General features: G+C 44.4%; 2 protein-coding genes across 4 annotated transcripts in view; one reads left to right on the plus strand and one right to left on the minus strand.

The window, feature by feature from the left end:
- Positions 1 to 16,867, plus strand: part of LOC1278842 (RNA helicase aquarius) — a 40,288-nt gene that overhangs the window by 1,519 nt on the left and 21,902 nt on the right. The gene's annotated exons all lie outside the window — the stretch shown is intronic.
- LOC1278843 (probable G-protein coupled receptor Mth-like 5) lies at positions 114 to 14,832 on the minus strand. 3 transcript variants are annotated; one of them, XM_061645258.1, is made up of 4 exons: positions 14,615 to 14,832; positions 4,114 to 4,605; positions 2,217 to 2,344; positions 114 to 2,120 (listed from the first exon to the last, which is right to left on the minus strand). In XM_061645258.1, exons 2-4 carry the CDS (start codon positions 4,295 to 4,297, stop codon positions 951 to 953), a joined length of 1,482 nt encoding a protein of 493 aa, XP_061501242.1. In that variant the 5' UTR covers positions 4,298 to 4,605; positions 14,615 to 14,832; the 3' UTR covers positions 114 to 950. The 3 variants fall into 3 exon arrangements, with proteins under 3 accessions (XP_061501242.1, XP_061501244.1, XP_061501243.1); XM_061645260.1 differs by having other exon boundaries at positions 13,404 to 14,733; XM_061645259.1 differs by lacking the exon at positions 14,615 to 14,832 and adding an exon at positions 5,583 to 7,351.

Raw genomic sequence — 16,867 nt, forward strand, 5'->3', positions numbered from 1 at the left:
TGGACTGGGTTTAGGTGGGACATTTTTTTTGCTATGAATGCTTTAAAAATGATTTTGTGTTTGATCCCAGCGTAAACAGATTTTTGCTTAAATATTTAAACACGTAAGCGGAGTTTCGTTTGTTATGCAACAGTACGTTTATTTTCGAATACGTTGTATTTTCTAAACAAACGCATTGGATCATTTTGCGTAATTTATTGTTGTGTAAGCTTAGAAGTATTTTTTACGCCAAAATAGCGGTAAGCCACTGTTTGGTTGTGTCGAGAAGTACAACTGCACCAATATGTTTATCAAACTATCTTACGATATGTCTACTCTTTATACAAATATGCTCTACTTTTTTATCTTACTTATTGTTACGCTAATTGCTAAACAGATAGCTAAGAGAGAGTAAAAGAGTAATTGACCAAATTATACATACTAGCAAAATATGCTTGCGGTCTACGATTCACAAGGAGACGTTGTTGTTCTAATCTTGTTACACTTTATGACTAAGCTAGGTAGCGGTTGCAACATATGCGTGTAAAAACTATGACTATGATACTGCAATTTGGAAGCCTGGAAGCATGTGTAATCGGCCTGAGATGCATGTTTCTTGTTCGTCTGGCATAGTAAAAAAACATAATATACCTCGCTACAACTTTACACTACTAGTACCAAATCAAAATTTGCCAGTGGACGGTTCCGTCGGTGCAAATGGTGCGGTCGTAATGGACTTATTACACCACTTGTCCACCTCTTGCTGTCCTTACTGAGACTCGTAGTCTTTTTTGTGCATATGAAATATCAAAACGGGGATTCTGCTCCAATTTTACTGAGAATTATCCTTACATCAACGATTGATGGAGTGAGTGATTGAAATCGAACTGTTACACCACGGCTCAAGGGAAGGTCGCTTAGTATCGATGTACGCATTTACATTTATCATGCGCCCCAAGACACACACCACGCTAGTAATCACCACCGTTCATGTATGTCATCTCGTCGCCCCACTCGGTCGTCTGAGGTGCTTGGTCGCGGAAGCACGATTTCACTAGGAATGTGACATGCTTTTGACGCAGCACGCAAATGTAGAGGATGCAGGGCGCCTGTAACGCATTCGCGATTATGTGCATGTACAGCAGCCCGTCAAAGTGCAGCCAGGAAAGTATGAGAAACAACCAGGAGACGCTCATCGTGGCAAAAATGAGCGTGAACATCACGAAGCTGCACCGTAGCTTATGATGAATCCGTCCGTACGTGTGCATCCGATTGATGAAGCGCAGCGTTGTGACGAAGAAGAATATGTTCACGATGATGATGAACGCGATCGGGGTAAAGAACACGGCAATGCCCAGCCAGCTGATGTTGTCCTGTCCCTCGAAAAAGCTTTCCCTCGCGCTTTGGTGGGTGTCCGCACCAGCCACACTGCGATTGCTTCCGGGCAGGTCGAGAAAGTAGTGAGCAAACACGGCAATGGCCGCCATCGTACCGGTACAGCCCCAGGCGTATCCCGAGTACCAGCAGTACTTCCGGCCGTCGCTGACCCGCAGAAAAACGTTGCGCGTGCGAAACATCTTCCAGATGTAGTAGCCCATCGCATTCAGCCAAAAGAAGGCGCCAAGCAGGCTGACGTAGAAGAACAGGTCCGCAATCAGGAAACTCACGTGATTGCTGAACTCGGTGAAGATGCGCACCAGATCGGCCGCCTGGCTCACGATCAAGCACATCGTGATCGTTGTCACCATATTGCCGACGAGATCGCGCAGCGTCGGCAGCACGAAGTAGATGATCGCCACGACGAGCAGTATGATCATTGCGATCCCGTGGCAGATCGGGTTAATAATCTTCCGCAGCATCACATCACTGTCGGTCCAATGTGTTTCCTCCTTCGGTGAGCATACCTTCGCTATCAAGCCCTCCATCAGTTCGCCGCCGGCCTCGCCGGCGATTCCAATAGCGCGATCCATACAGTACAGCCCCTGCTCGTAGTCGTACTGTAGCAGCGGCACATTACTGTCACCGGCATCGATGTAATCCTCGTCGAGATAGCTTCCGACGCTGCCCTGCATCGAACTATGATGGCGCAGGATCAGATGCCGTAGCTGACCGTCCGGAAAGAGAATCAATTTGTCGTAGCTCTAAAATGCCGGTGAAAAATGGAACGGGGTTAAAAGAAGGAAGGAATCAAGACAACGATACCGATTCGAGAAAAAACAGGAACATTCGATGCTTACGTCGTGATATTCGTAGATGTTGAACTTTTGTTTCGTGCCACAGTCCGGCAGGCCAATGATGAAACGATAGTTGTCGACCTGCACGTTTCGTTCGCCTTTTCGACCAATGAACTCTGGCTTCCATACGGCTAGAAAAAGAGGGAATTTGTTGATGAAAAATGGGCCATATATGGAGGGTCATTCGGATGGGTGGAATGTGTGTCTCCCTTCTTTTGCAACGTTCTTTCTGTCACGTACGGCAAGTGGAATGGGTTAGGCCAGGTGTGCTACCGCCAGCGCTGCACTTGAGCGCTGTGCACAATTGAATGTTATACTTTTTGTTATTTTATTTTAAGACTGTCAATCCTCACGTCCTGGATATCACTTTTCCAATCCTATGCCCCCACAAGGAGCTCTCTCTGTTGTAAGTGGTTCGCCAATTTTCTCTGGCTAGCCCTGTGTTTCGGGCAATGTCTCCTGAAAGAACCAAGCTTTTCCAACACGAAACAGCACGATAGCGCGTGGATGGACGAAAAAAGGAAACACACTTTCGAAAACGAAACGATTTAACAGAACGGAAAGCAATCAGGCACATGTTGTTAGGAGGACGTAATGGAATTTCGATTAAGTTCCGCCTTTTGCTGGTGGAACGCTTTAAAAGCTTTCTACGACGTTTTGCCGCTCAATTTTATATTGGAAGGGCGCTCTTAAGCTTTTTTGATTATGTTTCTATTGATGGTTTCAGCAAAAATAGGGCACATTGCAAGCGAATGGCAAACAAAAATCAACCTTTTCAATGCGTATATAAATGCAGTAAATCAAATCACATACTACACTAAACATACTTAAAAAAAAAAACACATAGACGATTACGTGCTAAAGTATGATTAAAATTCGGCAAAAAAGCAATTTTTATAAATTGAGCTATCGAGAATGTTGATTGCAGAATCAACAGTTGAATCGACATCGCATCATGGATTTATTTGCCACACTCCGATAAGAATATGGAGGGAGGAACGGAACACGCACACAAGAAGGCAAAGAAAAGGAAGCTCTCTACATTTCACTCGCTCTTGAATTATGGCAACCAGTTCCTCACAGCAACAGTAATCCACTCTGAAGTGGGCGTGCGACAACAGTAGCTCCCTTAAAGCAGATATCTATTTATTCTAGGCTAGTCTGAATAAAATCGAGAGTTCTTTCATCTGTTTGGTCATCATCCCCCGCCGCCATGCTAAAGGTAGAATCGTTTATTTGCTGCCCTACCGCATGGTTCCATGGCGGAGTGGAAATCCGATCGTGTGAAGAAAGGCAAGGATAATGGCCTATTCTTGGATGATTTCTGGAGGGCAAGGCAAATCGTTTACCGAGCGAGTACGGTTGGTGGTGGTAGCAATATTGAATTTATTGTTTGAGCAGAAAGTGAAATGCGTTCGATTTGATAATGATTGATGCCGTCACGTCGGTGAAGTACCGTCAGTTTTGATTTTTATAGAAATTTGATTTGCATAAAAGATGGGACTTTCGCTACGACTGTAAAAACAGTAAGAACGTTCTAAATTCTTACATAAATCATTAAGCACATTTAAATTGCTTTACCCTTCTTAAGACGTTCTCATCATAACCGCAATTCGATCATCCCAAGCATTGTGGGACCTTTTTTCATGTATCAAAACCAACGATGTCATTTCGAAGTGTGTACAGTTTACCCAACCAGTTTGTAATCGTGTATGGGACGGGTTTAAAAACTAATTAGCTTGCGCAATTGCAGCTCTCGACCTTTTTGGATTGCCTTTTGCTCGTTCTTGAACCCTTTTCCATAACGTTGATTCGATTAGCAGCGGTTTAATCCAACCGGGACGGGGGAGGAGTTTTGTGGATACGAAAGGGATACACACACTTTCGGCTTATTACTTACTAGCATTTACGGTGGAAGCGACCGTACACTTTCCGTCGTACACGACCTCAAACTTCTCGCAGCATTTGTTTACTCGCACCGGCGAAGTTGTAGTCGCATCGGTTCGGCCAACCATTACGGCAAGGAATGTAACGGCAATGGCGGTGACGGCCATCACTGAGATGGTGGCTGCTGTTGCTGGCATCTTGGGTATCTATAAGTCGCGCTCACGCAGCGCAGTGAAACACAACAACGTGCAACACACTAAATGCACTGGGTGGTGGATTGTAAGGGGTAAGTTGGTGAGATTAGCTGATGTTGAGCGGGTGTTGAGATTCGCTGTTGGGTATTGTCTCGTTTTGTCACGAGAATGATGAACGGTTCCGCGCTCCCCTCCTCCGCTGCTGTGTGAAAGATGGTTTGGACGGGGCAGGGACATTCAAAGACATAACCGTAGTTCCAGTTGACTCTTAGCTGCAGTGCATCGTCATCGTTCTATCGCCGTAGGGTGATCTGCAACAGGGAGGGAACAAAAATAAATAAAAGGCGTGGTGTTTTCAAAATTATGAATGTACAATGTTCAAAAGAGCGCTGTTCTGTAATTTGCATTCAGTACCACAGCAGAAAGGAGACCACCCGTGAGGGACCCTTGCGTGTAGCTAGTGCATTTCTAATTCTAACAGTAACCTTTAAAATACACAAACACACACACACAGGCGAGTGAATCGCACGTGTGTGTTTATGTATGGATCTTTTCAGTGAACATAAACAGACACCTCATTAAATCCAAATACCCAAGAGCACAAACATTCCCAGCATATACACTGAAAGGTCCCTCGTCACCCCTTTTTGGTTTTTTTTTAAAGGAGACTGCTCTCTAGTTTGCCGTTTCACCGTCGAAATTTCTCATTTATTTATGCTGACAGTGAGACAGAGCGTGGCAGTGAAACTGCAAAAAGGCAACGACGATGCCGCGCGCCACTGGTTTGCTGCACTGAATCAAAACCACACTTCACACAGAACCCTTTACGACACAACGTCGGCGAGAACGACGCTTTCGACCCATTCTACCGCGCGATATTCGGGTTGCGGGACATGTGAATTTGGGGGTCGAAGGACTGGGCTGGTAGCTATCGGGGTGCTACCGTATCTAGCGCTCACACCGAAGGAGAAACAAATTGAGATCATTATAGAGTAAGTGATTCACATTATCATCGCCATCAAAATAAGATGCGGCTTAATGGGTAAAACACCTCGAGCAACAACTCCCACATTGCTTTAGCGGACGTTTGGTGAGAATGGCGACGAAATCTCTCCATTCTTGCGTACCATAAATTGTTGCAGCAAAGCACAAAGGTTGTTTTGCTAATGAGCCGGGTATGTGTAGAATATATGCGAGAGGAACATTATAAAGTTCACGCTGCTCGGGGATGGAAGGATTAATTATCGAACAAATCATACTGGCGAATGAGGGAGCTGGATTATCTCACCTCATTATAATTTGATGGCCGATGTGCAGAAAAATCATCCATGACGACGATCCCACGTGATGGGAGGATATTTTGAGGAGCTTTTAAATTAATATACATTAGTACTTTTTCAACAAAACATTGTATTGCTAAAACTGTGTGTGTTTGTTCGCGATCTAATTCAATAGTTGTAGGACAAATTCAACACACACCCCAACCTGGATGGTAAAGAGACCATAAGCTTATGTTAATGTTAGTTCTCTTAGCCAAACTTCCGACCAGATAGCTAAAGCACACTCAGCCAATCGACCACAACGGGTTTTGATTGACGACCCAAGGAGCAATGTGTGGGTCAGAAGGCGGTTTGGGAGCCACCGGTTTGGTCGTTAGCTTGGGTAGCCGGGCTCTTGTTGTGTATAGACGAGCAGCACCCTTCCGTGCACGGATTGTGGAAGAACCCTTTGAGTGGATGGCCATTTGCGTGTCCTGTTTCTGAGCGTGTGTTTGATTTGATGTTTGTCATTTGCGTAGACGGCATCTCTAGCTGAATGAAGCTTCCTCCTGCTTCGTAAAGTGTGCCTTCGCATGGCGGAAAGAGAGCAGCGAAGCTTAGCGTCTGACGGGAAGCAATTACTTATTTATGCTCTTCACTGTGTTTCGTTTAGTCAGCCACACAAATGCCACTCGGCTCGCTTCATCATCTGCCCGGAACAGCATGATTGGTGGTGGTGTACTATTAATTATGCGTTTCAGTTTTCATCCCCCCCAGTTCCAGGGATGGCTGTAATTCGACGATGCTTCCCATCTTGTTTGATAGATTTGTTAGCAGAAAAGCGCCATGGATTTTATTAAATACGTGCTTAAAATCCGCACCACTTACAAAGACGAAATGAACGAGAATTCAGTGTGCCACACTGCGCTAATATATACTTTCGAATTATTTGAGGCAAGTTCCGTTATTTATATCGGTTTTGGAATCAGTGTCCCACTTCCAGCCACTTCAATTACTGTTCGGTCCAAGCAAAAACTCTGCGTGTTAAAGATTCCATTCATCCCTCCCTGTGTGCGGTGCGGTGCGAGGTGGGGCCGGTTGTTAATTTTACACTTTTTATGTATCTGTGGTCGGCCCCATCGATCCCCCCCCACCTCAGCAGCAACGACGACAGCATCTTGAAGATATTTTCGCATTCCTTTTATCTTGCCAATTCCAAACTACTGGGGGACACGATACTCTCTCGATATGGGTCTTTGCCATGGTGCGCGGCCCTCCCTCCAGTTCCACCGGGGACTGATTGGTCTGTGCGGGACGACGATGCGAACGATGCGTACGTGATGATAAGAACGCAGCCGGCGTTGACGGCGACCAGCATCAGGTCCCGTTTGGCCGAGTTAGTATAGTATAAGGACTGAAAATGTCTACCGAGTTTTTGCAACACGGAGCCACCTCATCAACATCAGCAACAAGGAATTGTTTGTGTGGGTCCCATCTTCGGACGCCAGTTTTGAGCGGGGACAGGATATGGAAGAACGTTAATCGAACATTCCCAGTGGGCCTGCGGGAGAGTGCAGGCTTTAAGTGCGGGTCCCACAAACCCGAACGGTGTTCTTTCCCGATAAGGTTCGAGAGACAGAAGACAAGTGGTACCACCGGGCTGCTGATGCGCTATTGGACTGAACTGAAGGAGCCGGTATAGATAATAAAAACAATAACGGTTCTGTTTCTATTGAACACTCTCCGTGCTATCTCGAAGGATGGGACACTTTTCCTTAATGCCCCCTTCATACACTCTCTCCCGTGTGCTTTATATATATATATATATATATATATATATATATATATATATATATATATATATATATATATATATATATATATATATATATATATATGTATATATATATATATATATATATATATATATATATATATATATATATATATATATATATATATATATATATATATACTCAAGTACTCCAGTACGCGCTGACTTGAAGGTAACGCAGGGTACGTTTTGGCACACTGGCCGGGGCGCCATTGCGTGGTTCCATTGTCTACAAATATTTTAAGAAAAATCAATCAATAATTGTCTCCACCCATAAATGGATGAAGGTACGCGGGCGACCGGTCGTATCAAATCAGGTCCATTAGAGTGTCCCCAAAACGGGGTCCCGGGAATGCTGTTTTGATAGGAAGATTCTATGTGTGCAGAATGAAATGAAGCTGAAGAAGCGCGAGCGGCTATGAATGCTAAAAGGGCAACCAAAACCACCACCATCGACTGAATAGCAGCAGTAAAACATTAATATTCATCTCGCAATACTTAATATGTGCTGCTCATCATCGGTATACATAAGCACACACATACATACATCAAAAACCTTGAGGGGCTAGCCACCCAAACGTGGAATCCCTCTGGCGATCTGATTCTGCAAACCAGAGCAACGTACGTCGCCGTCGTTCTGGTGGGTCATAAATTCCAGAATCGTTTTTTTCTGCTGCTGCTGCTTCTTTTTCGCCCTTGCACTGACCCGGTTTTAACGGTTACAAGGGACATGATTGGGGAGGATGTGGTCCTACTTGTTCTTTTACCAGAGGCTGGAGCGAGCAATAATCTTGCAACTTCTAAATGTGCCAGAGTATGACGGCGACGACGACCAAAAGGTTCGATGTTTTTGATGGCTTGCTGTCAGCGCAAATTGTGTGTGTGTCTGTGTGTGGAAGAGATTTCCCGAGCAGCTTTCCCGCAATTCTATGCCGCGATAAAAGGAAGGACGCATTTAGGGTCTGCAAGACGCTGTTGGCAGGTCACGTTCTTTCTTTGCCGTCCTTACCGGTATTCGCAACTAAACCAACCGGTGAACGCTGTGTAGTGCTGTGCCGGTTCAGCTGATCCTTGTACCTCTGATGAAGATTAATTATCCCAGGGTTTCTGTGTGTCTGTTCATGTGTGGTTTAGGAACGTTTTGTTCTGGCGATAGTGTGCAGTGATTATTAGCAACCATTTATACATGGTGGCTTCTCTGTGGCTGGCCGATGGATGATTACCGTTGTCGGAGGGGTTTTGATGGTTTATGCTCATCATGCTGCAGGATATGTTTGCATCTTTCTAGCGAACGAAATAGCTAGAACGAATTTGCTAGATATAGCACCAGCCAAGAGTCACTACTAGTGTGCCACATACCATAGCTTTATTCGATTTCTATAAAGTGCAAAATTTACCAGATCAGCTGCACACCTGTATTATAGCTACATAAAACGTAACGACACGGAAGTAAGGGCAAAGAATAGAATAGAGTCATTTGCATACCAGGGCAGTAAAGTGGCCCCGTGAGCGATAGGAAACGCGTTGTGCTTTAGAGGAGAGCAACGGCAGCCACCAATGCCCTGTAGCAATATGAACCTTTTTGGATCGCTTTATTAAAACGATGCTTTTGTATATCGCTTCATTTTCGCTTGCTTGTCTAACTTGACGCGGTTTTCGTGGGTGTAAACGAACAGTTTGTTGGTTTAATGTTGTTTTGTTTTGGTGCGTTAACAAACGCTTTTGATTTGTTTATCTTGTTGCCCATTTTATGGTGATATTGGAACGTGTTTAGGTTTTATGAATATGATGATCCCTCCCCAAAAAACCGTTTGGGTTGGTTTTTTAAGAAAAAACAGACGCGACGACATGTGTTGTATAGGTTTGTTGAATGAACGCGCGCCTCTCCATTCGCTGCTCCTACGAAAATCGTCTTAACTATGTCACGTGTCATCCTGCGCGCGTATGCAGAGAATCTTAGCAGGAACCAAAGAACCAGAACGACAAAAACGGCCTCACCAAAAAAGGAAAGTAACAGGACCTAGACACACACACACACACACAGACGAAAATGCGAAACCGACCCCACAAATGGTACGCTTTTTGCTTTGATCCTGTTGTAAAAGAAAACCCACTGTGGCCGTGTGCTCGCGTGTTTTTGTTTGCGGTAGTGTCTTCTTCACATTTCACATTTACCTCTCCAAAGGATCCGCTCCATCCGTACCGGGAAGGATGGTGGAAATTAGATTTTGTGTGTTTTCCGGTCTCTTCCGGACGCGTAGAGAGAGAGAGTGAGAGAGAGACTGAGAGAAGGTTAGTAACACACTTTGTCCCTATCGATACGCGGCGACTTGTCGTTTATGTGGGAAGCGACTCTTCCGCGCCATAATGTACCGGTCGTCTGACGGTACTTTTCTCCCAGCCCTGTTTGAGTGCTGCAGCACACAGCCGATCGTTTTGGCAGTGCTAAAATTGTAACATACCGTTAAATATTTCATTTAAATGGCAAAAAATAGAACAAATTTAAACACCAAAAATACGGTGACGGTATACCCAGCAGCAGGAGGAGCACCCAACCATTCGTCGTTACGTTACGGCGACGACGGGGCACACACACGCGGGTCGTACCATAATAGCTGCCATCGGTACAATTTATTATGCTTTACGACGCCCAACGCCCGTTTGTTTTACACACACACACATACATACTCTCTCCTTGGACCATTTTATTCCAACGCCCGCGGAGGAGTTATGCTGCACGTGCACTAGAGGCAAGGGGGTGGTATTATGGGTTCGTTCGGGGCTACCCTTCGCTGTTGGGGCGGTTTGCACTTTTATTTGCATTCCGCATATTTCAACGCCGCACGCAAGAGAAGCAGCACGGCGGGACATTGGTAGCTTGGTTGTTTGTCGCCGGCCGCCGGCTGCTGGGGCACGAGAAATTGCGCCCGAGAAAGCTGCCTTATCTCGCTAAGGGTTATGTCACGAACTTGGAAATCCCGCCAGATTATATTACATTCGCATTCCGGTGCCGTGCCATTGCTGTGCAAAGGTGCAGTGCACGAACAGGTGGATTAAAGTCTACGCTCTGCTGCGCAAAAGTAGTTTTCCTACTATTTTTCTGTTCTCAGCTGCGTTTGTAGTTTGAAATAGAAATGAGAGTTTTACTACTGTTTTCAAGCGGCTGGGGAATAATTTTAAGCAGTGTGCCACGTGGACGGAATGAGACCCTGTAAGGACGCCGTCCAGGATTATATGTAAAACAAAACACAAAATATGGTTATTAGGGTAAATGCGATTCAAATGATGCCAAATTATGCTTGAAAAATTTGAAATTTAAAACGTATTATACAAAGCAAGCGACAAATTTGTTGCAAAAATATAGACATCTTATGCCAAATTGTCTCTCAGCGGGAGTTCAGACCCCGTTTTAGTTAGGTCCCCGTTTTAACCAGTGACAGTTGCGAAACGTACCACGGTCGGTGGCTTTCCAGAAGGATGGTATAACAACAACCACACACACGTAGACAAACAAGAGAAAATTCGTTTACGATCTTCTTTGCAGTCCACATCGCTTTACAGAAGCCGATTCACCTAATAGCTCGGCAGGATTCGCACCCGGCTGGTACACATACGCTCATCGAACGCCGTTGGTGGCTTTTTGATGTTTTTTTTTTTTCTTTTTTTTTTTGGCGAAGGGTAGCCAACATTTTTGTCAATTATTTTCTCCTCTTTTCCTCTTCTTTTGACTTGTTGCTTTGCTTTTTCTCTTTTTATCACAGCCAAAAGTGCAAACAAACTGTCCCTCCTTTCTCCTTTGGGCAAAGGAAGTTTGCGGTTTTCGGCAGGCATTTTTTTTTCTTCCTGCAAATAACGATTGTATGTGGTACCCCCATCGGGTTGGGGTCTATTTTCACCCGACATATGACGACTGTTTGCGTGCAATCATTTAAATTCTTTCGTTTTGTCCTTTGGGCGGTTTGCCTTGATGTGGCTTTCCATTTTTTTTTTTCGACCGCCGGGGTTTGCTTGGTGTGTGCTAGAGTGTGTGATATTAGTATGTGTGCGTTTGGCTACCGGCCCGGGTTTTGTGAATTTCAAATGCCAAAAGATGCTAATGTGTGGAAACAGCCACAAAGGAGGGAGAAGAAAAACATAAACCAGATGTTTTTACAAACCCCAATGCGAGGACGTCGTTTGTAGGCGAAAAAATGCTAAATAATTAGGTCCCAATTTCTATTCCACCTCAGAGGATGTGAGTGCACAGGCACTTTAAAATTGAGGCCAATTTAATGCTGGGTGGGTGTACGTGTCGCAAGGTTTACTTTCGTTCGGTTTGAAAAAAAAAAACGGTTTGCAAAAGAAATCTAATTGGTGTACCAATATCAACGATGCAAGAATGCGGAATCAAGAAAAAAAACATATATTCCTTGCCGATTGTAGGTTGACAAAAGGAATTTCCCGAAAGTGTAATATTGTCGCAAACAATATTCTTTGCTCCTTGCAGCCATTGTTGCTGCCCTTGTTGTGTCCTGTGGGGTTTACATATGGCCATGGCAACGTGTTCACCCAAAATTTTGTTGAGTGCGCAATTCATTCACACCTGTACCGGTGGTGATAATCTGCTTGTTGCCCGGCGGCTCCCATTCTCTCTGCTTATGCCTCCTCTTTGTACCTTTGAAGAAGTTTGTCAGATGTTAAAAAGTACCGTCAGAGCAGCGTTGATAGAGTCGAATCTAAAAATAAGAATAAAGTAAAACCTTGCACGCCAAGACTTGAGGCGCCCATTGGATCGAGCAGTTGGTTCCTCGGAAAGAAGCCATTTCGCGGCAACGCTTCAATAGAGACGATCAGCCCAACTCAACCGCGCCCCAACCAGAGCCATTCAACATAAAAGAAGCCGGGTATAAGCCGCCGTTTCTTCCTCCTTTCTTCGGTTTAAAGAAAGAAAATCCATAAATGTTGTGTGTTGGGGTTTTTTTTTTCCTCGGTAGGAGTACATATACACAAGGAACCACCGTGCACATTGAAAGCTTGAAAACTGCATCTCTCGTCAAGCGTGTTCCTTTTACGCTGTTCGATACAGACTCCCACCGAACCGGCAACAGAGTAAGAGCGTTCTGTCAAGCAGGGAAGTGAAACCAGTCAAACAGCGTAACCGGAAGTTCTGTTTTCACTGCCTTCGTCATATGGTGCTGTGGGGCTCGATAGTTGGCACGAGACGAGAATGGTATATGTTTGAATTTATGGGTTTTGTGTGCACAAACACACACATACACAACATATCGCATATTTGCAAAATTATGCTTTGGGGGTTTTGGCGCTGAGCTGTAGCGCACACACCGGCCGGCTGCACACACGTACATTTCCTTTTCCTTAAGTCCTAAAGCAGGTTTTTTTTTTACTTCTTCGTTGTGTATATCTAATAAACGTCAAGGGGTTTATGTTACACGCGCACGCCGTGCCCCGCATTGGGATGCGGTTATGTGTTATGGTAATGTAGTCGCGTACAAACAGCGCAAACATTGAGCGGAAACGAGGGGAACACACAGCATGAAGCGCTGTTTGAACCATCATACCGCATGTGGCTGGGATGTCACGCCAGTCCAGAGATTGGGGGCCATCGGAGGCTAAGTAAGCAATGCTTTTTTTAACGTTCAATCTCTCGTCATGAGTCACTTTCGATTGTTGGAACTGGGCAAAGCCATAAGTCTTAAAGAAGTTTATTGTTTACCACTGACAAAACCGTGGGCGCAAATCAATTGCCGGGTGAGTTTGATCGAGATCGATCAACAAACGATGCTTTTGCCTCGATCTGTCGCAATTGTCACAAGTCGCTCAATCGTTACTGGTAATTGAGCGGCCTCTGGGAAGAGCAATCACGGCAGTAAACGACCGTGACTAATCTTCCCCATCACTAGTGACGTCATGCAGCAGCTGCTGCCGCTGTGGTTGCTGTTGGGAAGGCGGAGGTTTCTGCGATCGACGATGACAAACAACGCATGCATACACACACACAGAGACACATATACACCACCTGGTCGTTCGCTCAAGCTGCTTTGCAATCTTAAATCCACGATCCAGGTGTAGCAGGTGTGCGTAGCAGGCGATTCATAACTTCGCCACGGACTTGTGGGCGCAAAAACACACACTGAATCGCGCGCGGATCGCGGTCACCATGGACAGCAGCGATGCATTGCACTCAGCATGTGCGCGTGTGTGTGTGTGTTTGTTTGCACCGAACCGTGCAATTCCACCAGTGCGCGCGTGTAGCAATAAATACACATAACTTTCCGTTTCCGTTCCATGCATTGGGCCAAACGGTGGGGGGGGGGGGGGGGGGGCACACCTACACGCCCGGCGTTGTGGTTGGTTTTTGTTTTATTCGTTTTCCCTCTTCCTCGATGTTGGACGACGGAAGCTTTCGCGGATCGCTGATGGTTGATGGGTTTGCTCGCACGTTGTTTACCACCACAAGCCCGGCGTTTCGCTTTTACCTATTGTCCTGCAGCATAATTGATTTTTCTTGTGACATTCACCACACACACACAAACACACACATACACCTCGGGTTAGGGGATTGCACTAAAGCTTTTTTTTATCCCGGCAAACTTCCTTCTTTGCTTTCCCGATCGCCACACTAGACCTACCCACACACACATATACACAAACAGAAACACATGTACGCGAAGAAGGAAACCAGCGTGAGCGTTTCACCTGGACGCGCAGTCACTGCCAGTGCCTCATTATGAATTTTCTTTCCAAAAACCAGATGCCACACCATACAACACACACTCACACACACACAGATGCACACATACACACAGTGGGTATGCATGAATGCCAACACTATGGAGCGTGAAAAGGAAAAAAAACCGGGCCTGGCTAGCCCAACCAAAAACCCATTATGATAGCATCGTAGTCGGCGTCGTCGTCGTCGTCATTGCGCTCCTTCTCTTTTGTGCTGCTGCGTAAACTCGCTTTTACGTCTGTTTCTCGCTTATTTATACGGCCGGTAAACTAAGCGGCTTCGTGGCACACCAGCCCAGCCAGCTTCTGCTGGGACCCACACACACACACACGACTGTGTTTGCGGTGAACGGCGGTTCCTCTTTTTTCGGCAAATTCTTTAACACACGATTCCAAAAATGGAATGTATATCAACGCGTTTTAGTAGCGCCGGTCACGGGAATCTGGGCACGCAAGTGACTGAGAAGCTCTAAATAACTGCTGCTGCTGCTGACTCACTTGTTTTGTTGTGTTAACTGTGCCGGACCACGGCCGGATGTGGGCAGCGACGGACGGCTAAAATCACACTCAATGCCGGCAAACGGGCAAACAACGCACAAACCAGCAAACACGCACGAGCTGGTCCGCGGATGGCAGGGGTACTCGGACGTGCTGAAATGGGTGTTAACCTGCGAGGTATTGCAACTGGTGCCACTAAAGTTTGTACAAATTAAACCTACAACTGGCAGAAATATAGTTTTGTGTGCTGTTATATTGGAAGTGTATTCAAATAAATTGTTATAATGCTTGTTTGCTTGTTACCCGTCGAAGAACCTGAAGAACGGTGATATTTTAAAGCTGCTGAAGATCCCTGTAAGTGTGTTGCGCAGGTAGCGTCCCGATGGTCCAAGTTTTCTACTCGGCGTAGCATAAACATAGTGACGTTTGGTTCGGTTTATGAGGGCTGGTGCGGTTCTGTACAATTATAGCAATTTAAAATTGCGGTTGAGCTTCATGAACAGTTTATGGCATTTTGGGTTGGGCTGGTTCTAAATTATTTTGATTTACAGTTTTTCCTGCGTTACGTGACACTCAAGGTACGCAATTTTTTTTAGCATACAGTATGTATTAAATAAGTAATCAAGTGCATAAAAGTACTAAATTTTATAAAAAATAGCCATATATCAACAACGTGATATCAGACTTACACGAAAATGTGCGTCACCGTGCAACCAGACATTCCGCCAAATGGCGTCGCGCCGTGAAGCGGGGACCGAGCTGTAATAATGTATGGACCTTGAAATTTGTCAAAAAATGGGTTTTCCATACAAACGCATGCTTTTTAATTTAACTGCCAGCAAACTATCGAGCTATTAGCCGGTCTCGTGGTACAGTCGTCCACTCGTACGACTTAACAACATGCCCGTAATGGGTTTAAACCCCAAATGGACCATGCCGCCATATGGCGCGGCGGCGCCACGGAGGTGACGAAATGTTGAAAAAAAAATTCAACTTTGTCAAAACTGCTTGTCAACTGCAAAAAAGAGCTTTTCTCGTGGCCGCATCAAAAATCTACACAAGAACGACAAAAAGCTCAAACAATCTGAATATCATTGATATTTTGTTTAAGAAGTACTAAATAGATAATAATAAATCGAATAGAAACATGCATTATGATCATAGCAATGGGTCACAACTGGGCCAGCTGTTTGTTTACGCCTCTTCGCAAAAATAAAATTTTGTCACTTTTTGTCAACTTTTGTCAACTTTATTTCCAGGCTGCTCCAGGTTACGAAATTTTGACAAAAGCTCAAAAAAGTGTCCAAAGCTCACGTTTTGTAAAAAATTTCAGCAGTTAGTCACTCCCATGGCCTCAAAAAAACTATTGAGCGTTCAACTAAAAAGCGTTCAACAATTGAATTCTGGCTGTATTTGAATAACTCGAAGAAATACTGCATATCATTAAATTAACCGTAATTAATATTATCTATTACCTTTAAGATTTAATCTATTATTTAAAGATATTTTAAACAAACTATATTTTTCAACCAAAAATTTAACTTATATTTCCACCTGTTTTATCACCTGGTACAGATCATTATTTTAAGCCAATTTTACACCATAATTACTACGTTAGTCGTTACCCTATGAAGCAGACGGTCCAATGAATATTGATAACAATGTTATCCTATGCTTTTTTCAAACTAATTTGAAAACTGAGTTAATTAAACAAGTCACTGATCAGTCAATCTAGGACAACCATGTAAACATAAAACAACAATCGATACGGATACTTTTTCCTCATTGTACATGGAGTGTTCATTAGTTGATTGTTTGTTCAATTGATATAATTGATATAATTATAACATCATACGAACTGCTCTTGAAATAATTTTTTCGTGTCAAGCGAACCGAAATGCGAATCAACGTCCTTGGGTGGTGCTCATGAGTAGTCCGAAGTAATTATAGATTTTCATGGAATTTACGTCAATGGAAAATGCCTTTCTCTTTCTAGAAATGGCCTGGTGCGATGGAAATGTGCTTTCAATAAAACAGCACAGAGTAGGATTCTCTGTAACTTTTAATTGTATATTGTTCGTAATAATGCGGCCCCTGTTGACATTTATTTTTTACATTACATTGGTTCTAGGCTCAACAGTACTTTAAAGGATTTGAAAGGAGATATTCAATGTAGCTTGAATTAAATGACCCCTTCCTCGAAATACCCATAAACATAACTTTATGCTATTTGATACCGGCAGTTGGTCGTTA

This window comes from Anopheles gambiae, chromosome 2 (genome assembly GCF_943734735.2).
Source record: "Anopheles gambiae chromosome 2, idAnoGambNW_F1_1, whole genome shotgun sequence".
NCBI lineage: Eukaryota > Metazoa > Arthropoda > Insecta > Diptera > Culicidae > Anopheles > Anopheles gambiae.

Excerpts from the sequence above, each read along its gene's own strand:
- LOC1278843 (XM_061645258.1), bottom strand. The coding sequence starts at position 4,297 with ATGCCAGCAACAGCAGCCACCATCTCAGTGATGGCCGTCACCGCCATT. Across the intron at positions 2,345-4,113 it reads CGCTTCCACCGTAAATGCTA|CCGTATGGAAGCCAGAGTTC; the intron begins GTAAGTAATAAG and ends CTCTTTTTCTAG. Across the intron at positions 2,121-2,216 it reads ACATCTACGAATATCACGAC|AGCTACGACAAATTGATTCT; the intron begins GTAAGCATCGAA and ends CCGGCATTTTAG.